We start from the raw sequence: 12,159 nt of genomic DNA, 5'->3' as shown, positions 1-12,159 counted from the left end.
TATTTACCCTGTAGCGCTAACCACTATTAATTAAGTCAAAGAACCTGAAATTCACTTAGATGCGATGTGTGGCCATCTCTTAGCTTTATATAAGTGGAGTTAACAAATTTGTTGTAGGGAAATAATGGTTTTAATCCTTCATCACTGCTAAAAATAGATAAATGAGTTGGAAATCAAATAAGTTACACTTTTAATAACATCCGGCACTTTTGAACACTTCATTAAACAGCCTGAAAACTGAAATTCGGTGGTTAATTATTATTCCAAGAGATAATTAGCTTCCTGAAGCAGGAACTGTTCTTTTCTAGTATATGCGGTAGCCTAATGCAATCAAGCCTTTGTAAGTGATGAAAGCCTTCACTAATAATAGACCAAGCAGCAATAGTGGCAAAAGTCCTCTTAACAGTTAACTCAGCTGCTGCTTGGTCTACCTTCCTCACTGACAATCTGAATTTACTGCCCTCTTCTCTTTCTGCCACACATAGAGTACTCTGCTGGTGTTGGCAGGATTCCCCTAATGAGCCGTGTTCCTTTTATTTCATTCTGAGAAGTTTGGAGTCATTCCCAGAGAAAGTTTGTAAGACTGTACGGATAACATTTACATTTTCGAGCTTTTTTTTTTTTTTTTTTTTCTTTTCTTTTCTTTTTTTTTTCTTTTTTTCTTTTTTTGTAGCCTTGAGCATTGAAGCTTACTTTCTATTTTTGAGCAGAAAGCCACGGTTCTTTGATAATCACAAGATCTTGGAACCTGGAGTCCTTGGCCCATGCCTGCTTACTTGCTTACTGATACAGTGATCTGGTCTGGCATGGGTGTGAGTCTTGGCTTGTTGGCAACTGTCACTGAGATTCAGTACATAAGCCAAACATGTAGAAATGTATGCTAAAAGTTTTAATTTACAAACATTTTAAATCCAGTGTTCTGAAGTTTGTTCCTTCATGTTGTTTATGTGAACTCAAAGGCAGTGTGATTCATAACATATGGGAACTAGAACACACTTTTGCTCTGAAGAGCTCTCATGTTGTCTCAATTTCGTTAGCATCAAAATCTACCCTGTTCTTTTCTTCATGATGTATTTTATTAGCAAGGCTCAGAAGACATCAAGTGTAAGGTAAAGTGGTTTGGTAAGTGTTTTAGTGTTTGAGCTGTAGAAAATTGTATCAAAAGCCTTACTGAAATCTAGCCAGACCATATCCAGATTTCGCTTGTCCACTCAGCATGTCGCATTGCAGTAGAAGGAGATCAGGTTCATCAACCAGGACCTGTCTTTGATAGACCCATGCTGACTGGCCCTGATCACCTGGTTGTTCTGTTAGTGCTGTGTGATGGCACTCAAGATAGTCTGCTCCAGGAGCTTCCCCACTACCAGGGATAGACTGACAGGCTTGTATTTTCCTGGATCCTCCTTCCAGCCCTACTTGTAGATGGGTGTCACATTTGCTATCCACCAGTTGACTGGGACCTCCCCGATAGCCAGGACTGCTGATAAATGATGGAAAGCAGCTTGGTGACCACTTCCACCAGCTCCCTCAGTACCCTTGGTTGGATTCCATCTGGTCCCATAGACTTGTGTACGTCGACATGGTTTAGCAGGTTGCTAACCATTTCCTCCTGGATGATGAGGGCTTCATTCTGCTCCCTGTCCTTATCTACCAGCTCAGGGGACTGGGAATCCATAGAACAACTGGTCTTGCTGCTAAAGATTAAGGCAAATCCACATCTCTTATCACTGTGTTTCATCCCCACATCCAATAAAGGACAGAGGTTCTCCTTGGTCCTCCTTTTCTTTTTAATCTATTTATAAAACTGTTTTATCTTGTCTTATCTTTGTCTTGTCTAACAGCAGCAGCCAGATTGAGCTCAAATTTGGCTTTGGCCCTTCTAGTTTTCTTCCTGCACAGCCTCATGACATTTTTGTAGTCCTCCTGAGTGGCCCACCCCTTCTTCCAAAGGTCATAAACCCTCTTCCATGCACTCTTAGACTGCTTCCTCTCTGCTGCACTGTATTTCCAACAGACGTCTGATGAGTTGAAGCCCCTCACAATAACAAGCACTAGCAACTATGAGAATCTTCCCAGTTGCTTATCGAGTATTGTGTCTGCCTCTTCAGCTTGGCTGGGCGGTTTACAGCAGACTCCCACTATGACATCTGCCTCATTGGCCTTCCCCTTGATTCTTACCCATAAACACTCAACCCTGTCATCACAGTTTTTCAGCTCTAGACAATCAAAACAACCCCTTAACATAGAGGGCTAGCCCCCTGCCTCTCCTTCCTAGCATATCCCTTCTGCAGAGTTTGTAGCCATCCATCGCAATGCTCCGTCTGTATACCTTCAGCAAATCTGTGTGTGACATTAAATTAGGGACATTGTGTGAAAGCAAACGGTAGTACAGAGGAACCTTGATAAACTTTACAACTGGACAAACAGAAGTCTTCCGAAGTTCAGCAAGAAGAATTGCTTGGGGGTATGTCTCTTTCCCTGGATATATGATCAGATGTGCACTGTAAATTAGATGTTTTCTTTCTAAATTTTAAAATTAAGTGACGTAACAAGCATAATATGCACTGTAGTCAATAGGTTAACTTAATTTCTTTCAATAAATGTTGAAATGCCCCCAAGCCTTAAAAAAAAACCACAGAAATACACTGCTACAAAAATAATGTTTTTTTTCACTTTATTAGACAATATGGACTATATTCATCAATGGCATCAGCAGTTTCACTCACCTAAAAACTAAAGGGTTTTGTCTTCTTACAGCTGCAACACTAAAGTTTCATTACCAAGGTCTGCCTTTATGAAAAAAGGTAACCAGGAGCATACATTAAAGTTTTCCCTTCACATTTCCTGAAGTGAGTTATGACATTACATACTACAGAGGTTTTAGCTTATTTTCCCAATTACGGGAAGCTTTAGCAAGAGTATTTTCTGGTCTGTTAGTTCTCTTCCGCTCTATATCCCCCCCAGCTCTAGTAACTTTTGAACTTGTTAGTCCAGTATCAATCAAGTTTGACAAACAAGCAAACCTCTGAAGTTATTATAAGCTGGTGGAAACATGGAAGCTTTATAGAGGCTACTGATTTTCCCAGAGCTTTGGCACAAGTATCAAAGAACTCTCTACTGGGGAAAATCCATAGCAAAATAGGCTGCAATGTTTCCTCTGATTGTGGAACTACTCACTCTGTTTAATTCTAGCTTGTCTTACAAACCAAGATTATAAATCATCTTGTACAGACCTGTTTGTTTATCCATCTAGGGAGATGATATTCTAAATGAAATATCTGGATAATCAAAGAGAATATGCAAGACAAAGCTTTTGGTTTTTACTGTTGAAAAAGGAGCCTGGTCTCATGTTAAATGCTTCCTGTTTATAGAAGAGGCCCCTCCACCTACTCTCTCTCCCTAAAATCCAAACTACCTCCAAAAACAACTTTCATTGCTTTTATGACCTTTGGATTCAAGGGCACTCCAACATTTTCTATACCTAATATTATTCAGTGTTCCCAGGAACAGTGGGAGAATTACTGCTGAGAACTGGACAGGAGGAGTACATACTGTGCATAATTAAAGCTTATCGGTACTTACTTCTGCAAGTTCTTTTGTCTGGATTTAAAATGAACCCTGGGTGGCATCTACAGTAATAGGAGTCCTTAGTGTTAACACATTCATGTTGGCAACCCTGGTTATCCACAGCACAGTAGTCTACAACTGAAAAAGAACAAGAGCAACATATATAACCAGAAAAACAAAATTAGAACTATTACACATAGAGATTATGGTACTAGTTATACACAGTAGCTATAAGAAAAAAAGGAAAAGCTGACATTATTTTTCTTCCGAATAACCTTTCTGCAAAAAGCAGAGTACTTTAATTACCAGTTGATACATCAGATTCACTTGAGTCCCAGATTGTTTCTCCTACCCTTTCAACATTTATCAACTCCCTTATTGTCAGGAACCTTCTCAATGCATTTTCTCTGATCTGGAAACCATAACTCAGCCAGCAACTCTTCTTCAGAGACCAGGGCAAAGCAAAGTTTGTTTTAGTTTTGTCTTCTGTCTCCTCAAATCCAGTCCTGGAAATGTTCTGCTTTTCCTTAATTCCCTCAGCTGTATTAGTTATCAAGACTTGTTCCAGTAGCCTGAAAACACAGGAGACCTATAGCAATACTTCCTACACTGAAGACTGTCACGGTACATTGATCCTCTCTACCTTGTCCAGAATCATCCTGTACAAATCAGGTGCAGCTATGAAGTCTGACAGCTTCAGCTGATTTTCACCACTGATATTTTGCTTATATAATGCCTTTTGTTTGAGAGAAATCAAACATCATAGTTAGTCTAGTCAAGTATTTCGTAAGTGTCCTATTACACAAATCCATATTTGCAAGATAGATTGCCAAAAAGGTAATAATATAACACTTTAGAGTTTACTCAGATGAGCCCATTTAAAAGTGCTAAAGGAGTGAAATAAATTATATTATTTCTTTGTGGTTTGAGCTGTTTCTTTACACAGAAAGCTCTAGAAGAAATCAAAGTCAAGTCACAAGGCAGGTGTTCTGACCCTCAAAAGCTTCCAGGCCTACATTAGGCAAGTTTACCTAATTCTTTCTGCAGAAGACAGCAATGTGCCCAGCTTCACAGACATTTAATGAGACAGCTTCAGCCTCTTTGCCAACTGACTAATTTTTTTATTTTTTATTTTTATTGCTCTACACTGTGGATACTCCCAGACTGTTTTTAAGAGGCTGTAAGTTTGTTTTAATGAAAACAGTTTTTTTTCCTTTAATAGCCTTCCTTTGCAAATAATGCACACTCAGGTGTGCTAAGATATTTAGTCAAAGTCTGGTCAGGAAAGCAGATAATCCATTTAGTGACCTTGAAAGAGCTTCTTTAGGAAGATTTATTCTTAGGAATAAATGTGTTGAATGAAGTCAAATTAGATTACTTACTCTCTACCATGTGAGACCATTTTCCTGGCAAGTACATTTCTGTTTCCACACTGAATAGCTTCATATAAAAATGTATTTGCTGAATATATATTTCAAGGATATAATGTGTCATGTAATTAGTCAGCTTTCCCCTGAAATTAATTCTAACCACTTGCACATTTCCAAGTATTTTAAAAGACACCATAGCAAATAAGTCAAAGAATATATAATTTCTTTCTATGCAGCATCATACCTGGGAAACAGCCTATTTAAATCTGTCCATAAAGTCACCTCCTCCTCTGCATTTAAATCCTAATGAATGTGCACTTCTACCACAACATCTGTAACTGCCCAACTAATTATTATGAAGTTGAGAGGCAACTGAATGGTTCAACAGGTCTTAGAATGCTTTATTATCAACATCTGAGTAACTATCACCCCAAGCACTTTCAGATGACAATCTCTTCCAGGGAAGGACTGTGCCTTCTTAGGTCTATGCAGCTGCTAATGTACTGTGGGCAAAAAAGGAAAAAAAAAAAAGAAACACCTCAAAATAAATAATTCATACAAGACACTGATTTTACCAGGCTTGCTTTGCCTCACATATATTAATTCTGGGAACCTCTTACTCATAGAAGTAGGTCTGTTGGCCTCTACCAATAATGAGCATATCAATTTAAATAAAGCTTTTCCACTGACAGTTAGGAATTCAGAATATTCTCTTGACAGTTGCTTTTGGAGATATGTATTATTTATTTCCTCTCCCTCCCCTGGTCCCTTATTCCATGCAGGCTTATCCTTGCAGACTGGCATTAGTAATCTACCTACAATTTAATTTCACTTTCAGCTTCACGTTTCATTTTGGTGGTACTTGCTTAGATGGGAAAGTTGTCAACAGCATGTCAATCAGCAAGTAAGTTGCTGGAGGACTTAAATCTTCCTGAAAAGACTAAAAAGAATTATAAATCTATATTTCTTATACTGAAGTACTGCAATCCTGCAGAAAATACATAACATCTGTATAAGAGCAAAGCAAAATAATATTTTCTTCATTTTTGTTAAGTTTTATTATTTTACACTTCCTTATTGTCACAAGAGTCACAGGACAGACACCAGAATGTGAACTTTTAATTTTAGCCCATACCTATTTCAATATGAAACTTTTCTAATTAATTCTGAATTAATGATATTTTTAAGCAAGCAAGCAATGAATTCAGTTGTCATCTCCCTGTTTGTTCCACCATGTTTTTCTTGTTCTGAATTAGTTGCTAAGTGATGAGATCTATCTTTTACATCCAGTTAACAGTTTCACACTCTGGGTGCTCATGTTGCCCTCTCTGATCTGTGGGCAGCACAGTTTATCTTTCTCTAATATTTCTGTTTTACTACTATGATGTTTATATAGTTTTTGTTGTTGTTTTTTCATTATTTTGTTTTGTTTTATAGGAGAATGGATTAAATTAAGGAGAAGTACAGAAGAAAGAATGGATTAAGTTAAGGAGAAGTGCAGAAGAAAGCCTAGGAAGAAAATGTGACAGAATAAGTAAAGGTATAAGGCAAATGAAAAACAATGTGGAGTAGGAGAAGAGAAAACTCATGGAAGACTTGTTAAAACCTAGAAACCAGCCAAAAAATGCAGCAGTGCCAGGATTTCAGACAGGTGCCAGCAGCCAAATCACTGCCAGGAGAAAAGAGCCCACGCCCAACAGCTGCAGCAGTATGGAGACAGCTCAGCACCAGTGCCAGGGAAGAGAAGACACCATGGCTAGCAACACCAAGAAGAAGGGGAGAGTGGGACCAAGATTGAGGGTGCTGTGTGTTCAGCAGCATAATGTAGAAAGAAGGGCTCATTGCCACCAAACTTATAACTGGCAGGATTTTGTTCATATGAAAGGTTAACATGAAAAGCTGTTTAAAAAGGCAAAATGGTAGTGCTCTGCTATCCATAATTATCACTGAATAGATAGCTTCAAATGCTGTTTAATCTGTAAATTTTTTCATAAACAGTGTGTTGCAAACACTTAGACTACTTCACCATTCAGTGGTCACTTTAAATGAATGCATTGTAAGCTGCTGGTTGTGAGCTTTTATTTAATTATTGCCATCCGGGTAACTGGCTGACAGGTACGTTAATAAAGCAATTAGCATTGCAATCGATTCTTAACTAGAGAAATTAGTCCTTCAGAAATGAGGAATAGAACTTAACAAAATAGTAATAACAGTTGATGACAATAAGTATGAATATCTCAGATTAAATATATGGTAAAAAAAGAATTAAGGATTCAAAAACCTGCTAAAAGAAGTCATGGATTTTCTTTTCAGGATACAGTCATATCAATAGCAGAGAAAAGTCCGACTGTGACACAGGTGAAGGTCACGAGGATTAGGTTAAGGTTACTAGATGAAATTCTGTGGAGTGTTAGATGTAGAAATTTGGCCTATAACGTCTGAAAGGCCTTCTTGCCTAAGCAACTATTATTAGCTGCATTTTTAAAACAATACAACTTCAGAAAGCAGGTTCTTAAAGTGATTTGCTAGTACCCAAATTATGCTGATGCTAAATTATGTTAAGAAGTGTAAACACTTTATGTGGCTCATGAGGCTACATGTGCAGTAACGTTTCTGGAGAGAAGTACAGAGTCAATGTTCTTTAAAACTACACATTATCTTAAGTTAAAAAAGCTCAAAACTTCATTTGTGTGTCCTATGTGAAACTATAAGCAGAATGTTCAGTTTCATAAACTGTCATCTATTTTGCACGTCAAAATAGGATTATTCTGTAACATAATAGCTGTGAAGGCAATAAGAGACAAGTTATGTTTGTGGTGGATTCCAGAAGACAGTATTTTTTTGAAATGTAGTGCAGGATGATAAACTTATGAGAAGGGCAATAGACTAATGTACCAGAATTATCTTTAAAATATTTAATGTGTATAAACAGAGAAGTAAAAAGTGAGATAGTTTTATGCTAATAGAAAGGGAAGTATGTTTTTTGTCCAAAAATTGTTGTACTGTATTTCCATGCTTGCTGTTTTGAGATATCTTAGGCTTGATGTTCGCTTCTTCACTACCCATAGTGAAAATTAAAGGCACATGTTGGATGGGTTTTTAATGGCGATCAACCATTCCTTAAAGCCATCCTTTGAAAAGGAGTTTGAAAGTTCTCATGGCATGACCATAAAACCAAGTGAGAAATGTTAATAAATTGTCCACTTTCACGTTTTCTTTGTCTAATTTCTGTCTGAAGAGGAGATACCAAGTTTGTCTGCTTTTGTTTGTTTTTGAATGCCCATATATATCAATGCCAGTACAATGCTTGCCACCTGCATGGATCTAAAATAAAACATTAGAAGCTTAGTTTCAAGATAGCAATGTTATTTTTCTGTGTGAAATTCATTGGAACAATTTTTCCCAGTCACCGTTCCTCATAAGTAAGGGCCTACTAACATGTCATATATGTTTTTCCTTATCTACCACCAATGTGGAAGAAGACAGCTTAGCCATCATTGTTTATGGCCATACTGGATGTTAATTTACATTTAATTTCCTTTGGTTTGTGTCAAAAGATAAAAGTGAATTGCTAAACTCATACTCACCAATGCAATTCTTTCCATTTGCATCGAGTTCGTACCCTTCATAACACTGACAGACGTAAGACCCAGGCGTGTTCACACAAATCTGCTCACAGGCGTGTTTCTCCACAGCACAGAGGTCCTGAGCTACAAGACATAATTGCACAAACATGAAGTTCTTTGCCCTTCCATATTGTACAGGTAGACTACATATTGGAAATAAATTTCAGGAATCTATGAACAGCTCTTTAGAGCTGAGCTCATTTCAACACAGAACATGCTGATATTCCGTCACATAGCAAAACTTTTATAACAGCAAGAACAACCACTCAAAGCTGAGGAGTTCATTCCTTTAGCTGAAGGCAACAACACTTACTGGAACACTGGTGCCTACTGGATTTGCTTGACTGAATATTTCACTGAAACATTTAATGGGTGTACTTCTCTTTTTTTAATAAAATATTTTTTTTGTATTTGTGTCTTTTTTTTTTAATTTTGTGTACAATCAACCCTAATAAATTATGATGAGGATAGAAAAGGAAAGAAAAAGAAAATGGGGCACCAAAAGCTCCATTTCTGAGTTTTATCATTTTTCAATTTTGTGCAACATACCATAGCAAGTTACCCCTCCCAAGCAAAAAATCTCTTGGGAAAAATATCTACAGCAAATGAGGTCAGTTCAGTTCCTGGTCTAACGACGCACATTTGGCTTTCTTTACAATAGACTGAAGCTTTCTGAGAACCCCAGGTTTCACCAGTGAAACCTCTGGAAAGCAGAGAATATTGTGTTGCTCAGGATCAGGCCCAGAGACTGCTCAACACATAATTATCATTTACAGCTAAAAAAAAAGAAAAAAAAAGTATTTTGGAACACATTTAAGGAAACTAGCCAAGCAAATATGAATTTTCTTTTATAGTGCTCTGCTTCATATCATGTGGCATGATGAACAGCATAAACAATGGTTTAACTCTCTTGTTCCAATATTATCCCAATAATTTTTGCAGCCACATTTGCTCTTTTGTACTGCTTTGTGTATTAGTATAAAATTTGAGTATATCTAGAGAAGAATGAAAGAGATTAAGTTACACAAACAGTGTAATGAGTACAGAACAGCCATTATCTGACACAACCACTCTTCTCTAGACAATTTAGATGAGAGTTGGTAAAAGGAACAATGGTAGGTTTTCATCCTTTGCATAGATGTAAAACCTTGTTAATGATTTCCATCCTTTGCATGGATGCAAAACCAGCTAAATGACATAAATAAAGAATATTTGAAGTTGAACAAAGGAACATTTTTTCCTGGCTTTGTTTTGGAAGGTGGTTGAGTTGCTTCTTTTTTTAAAAAAGAATAAAAATAAAATAATGAAAGGAGTATGTCTTTAATTCCATAAAATTCATCTTTTATGTGTTGCTTAATTTAGCAAGTGATAAAATGTGTATGTAAGGAAACTATTTGTTCATGAACAAGTTGACAAGTGTATCCAAAAGTTAGATAAATACATCTGTTGTATGTTGACCATGTACTGCATGAAATGTAAATATAATGAAGATTTATTTTACATAGAGGTCCAGGGAGGAACATGCTGTCTCTTCGCATGAGTCAAAAATCGGCAGCCAATGAAAGTAACTAAAATGGTCACAGACTGGGGTTTTTTCTATCACCATTCTCCAGCTTCCTTCTAGAAATAAGCTGTCCAGTTTGTCCAGCTTCGTTCCCCTTGCTCACAAATGTTGTTACCTCTCTGGGGACTTTTCTGGGGACTGATCTGACCTTGGTAGACTGCTACCACACCATCTCCCTCCTTCACCAATCTGCAGCATCCTAGAACACTTATGGTCAGTTTGATGGCTTTCAATATTAGATTTCCAGTATTACTGCTAAAATTAACTTACAGTTTGGTGATGTGGAAAAATATCCATTAGAAGTAGGCTACAAATACATTGAATGATGCATGTCCTTTCTACAATTAGGAAATTCAAACCTACTCAAAACAAGTATATAGTTAAGCATATCATGTGTGATAGGTAACCAGGGAAAACTAATTTAAGACTGAGTCATAACTTAAAGGAAAAAAAAAGTAAAGTAATGAAGCAGTGGAATTTGAAAAACTGTACAAAGCAACACATCGAGGACTACTGTGCATGGGTCACCAGTAGGAAAACCACATACAATTCCAAAACTCTCTTGGAAATTAATCTGTAACATCAAGCAGTGCAGTGAACAAAAGATGAACTACTGGCTGATAAAAGCTATGGAAATATAACACAACAATCCAGAAGATACAATAAAGAAACAATTTTTCATATTTGCAATTAAAATTTTCTCAGTTTTTCTCCATTATTTAAATCTAATTGATTCTCCATTTTTTTTTCCATTATTATTCTTGAAGTTCAATTGTCGAAAGTGATGTTAGGGGTGAAGATAGGAAAAAAATGCATAGGAGAAAATTCAAAAAGAGAAATTTTGTATTTAAAATAAATTTCAGAAAATTGAAAGCAGAAAAATTCTTCCTTAAAAAGCCTTTGGTACAAGAAAATCAGGGGCACAAAGAGGGTTTAAAAGAAAGGTTTATATGATACAAAAGTTTTGAATGAGAAGCATTTTAAAAGGGAAACAAAGGAAAGAAGAGGCTAGGGAATATTATTGAAATGTGATTGCATAGTTAGAGGCCTCATTTGGGATTCTGACCACCCATTTTTGGGAGAGCTACAACAAATGTGAAGAAGCATAGAGAATTGGCTGTGTTAAAAGTTGTTCTTGTCACTGTTCTGATCTTGGCTTAGCTGCTAAGTCAAGTAATAATTAGAACATATTTCAGATTAATTTTTTTCTTCTTGAGGAAACAAAAACCTGGAATAAAGTGTTAAATTTAATACTAAGCATTCCTCTACAATTCACACATGCATATGACAAATATCTAAGGGATGCTGGTGAGAAAGGCAATGAAAACAAAGATTCTTAAAACTAGCTCATCCCATAGCCCGACAGCATGGGAGGTAAACAATTCAAAAGTAGTTTCCTATTGGGCTCAAGGGGTCTGAACACGCTCCCACACACTGACAAAAATGCCCACATCACTCCAGTGCTGACATTCTTTTGTCCCCATTTCTATTTGCAGAGGCTCTGGTTGAAACTGTGTCCTGTTGCAGATGTAAGGACTCTAATCTTCAAGCGGCAGAGTCCTCCCAGATACTGACATACTCCCATTGTTTCAGTGGTCGTTAAGTATGTGATGTAAAATACAAAACTAAACAAGGGACAAAAAAAAACCTATAATCCCAAACTAGCTGTTCCAAACACATGATCAGGATTTGAGCCTGCATCCTTCACCTCACTTCTGAATTATCTATTATGATGTGGACATACTATGCTCTCACCATGGAAGTTTCCTCCAGCTTTTTGAAAAAACATTTTCCAAAATTATGTTTCTGGCTAAAATCAGTTTGGCAAATTCGGCTTGAATCCATGGAGTGTTGTGTGGTAAGAAACTGCATTTTTAGCGAGTGCGTTTTCCCCAAGCAGTAAAACACAGTGTCCCACAATTGCTTTAAAATAATGGTGGATACAGAAATAAATTTGGCATACCCATCTTATGTAGTCTGCTGTTAATTACTAGGAAACAAGTCAAAATGGACAAAAGAAATACTGCTTACA

General features: G+C 36.9%; 1 protein-coding gene across 15 annotated transcripts in view; it reads right to left on the bottom strand.

Moving 5' to 3' along the window:
* Positions 1-12,159, bottom strand: part of MATN2 (matrilin 2) — a 66,864-nt gene that overhangs the window by 28,724 nt on the left and 25,981 nt on the right. For all 15 annotated transcript variants that reach the window (XM_035319585.1, XM_035319584.1, XM_035319590.1 and 12 more), the window contains 2 exons: positions 8,525-8,647; positions 3,583-3,705 (listed from right to left, as the gene is read on the bottom strand). In XM_035319585.1, the coding sequence (XP_035175476.1) occupies positions 3,583-3,705; positions 8,525-8,647 (246 nt within the window). The remainder of the gene's footprint in view (positions 1-3,582; positions 3,706-8,524; positions 8,648-12,159) is intronic.

This window comes from Oxyura jamaicensis, chromosome 2, assembly GCF_011077185.1.
Source record: "Oxyura jamaicensis isolate SHBP4307 breed ruddy duck chromosome 2, BPBGC_Ojam_1.0, whole genome shotgun sequence".
Lineage (NCBI taxonomy): Eukaryota > Metazoa > Chordata > Aves > Anseriformes > Anatidae > Oxyura > Oxyura jamaicensis.
Note: the sequence above shows the minus strand (reverse complement) of the source record. Positions and strands in the feature narration are given on the sequence as shown.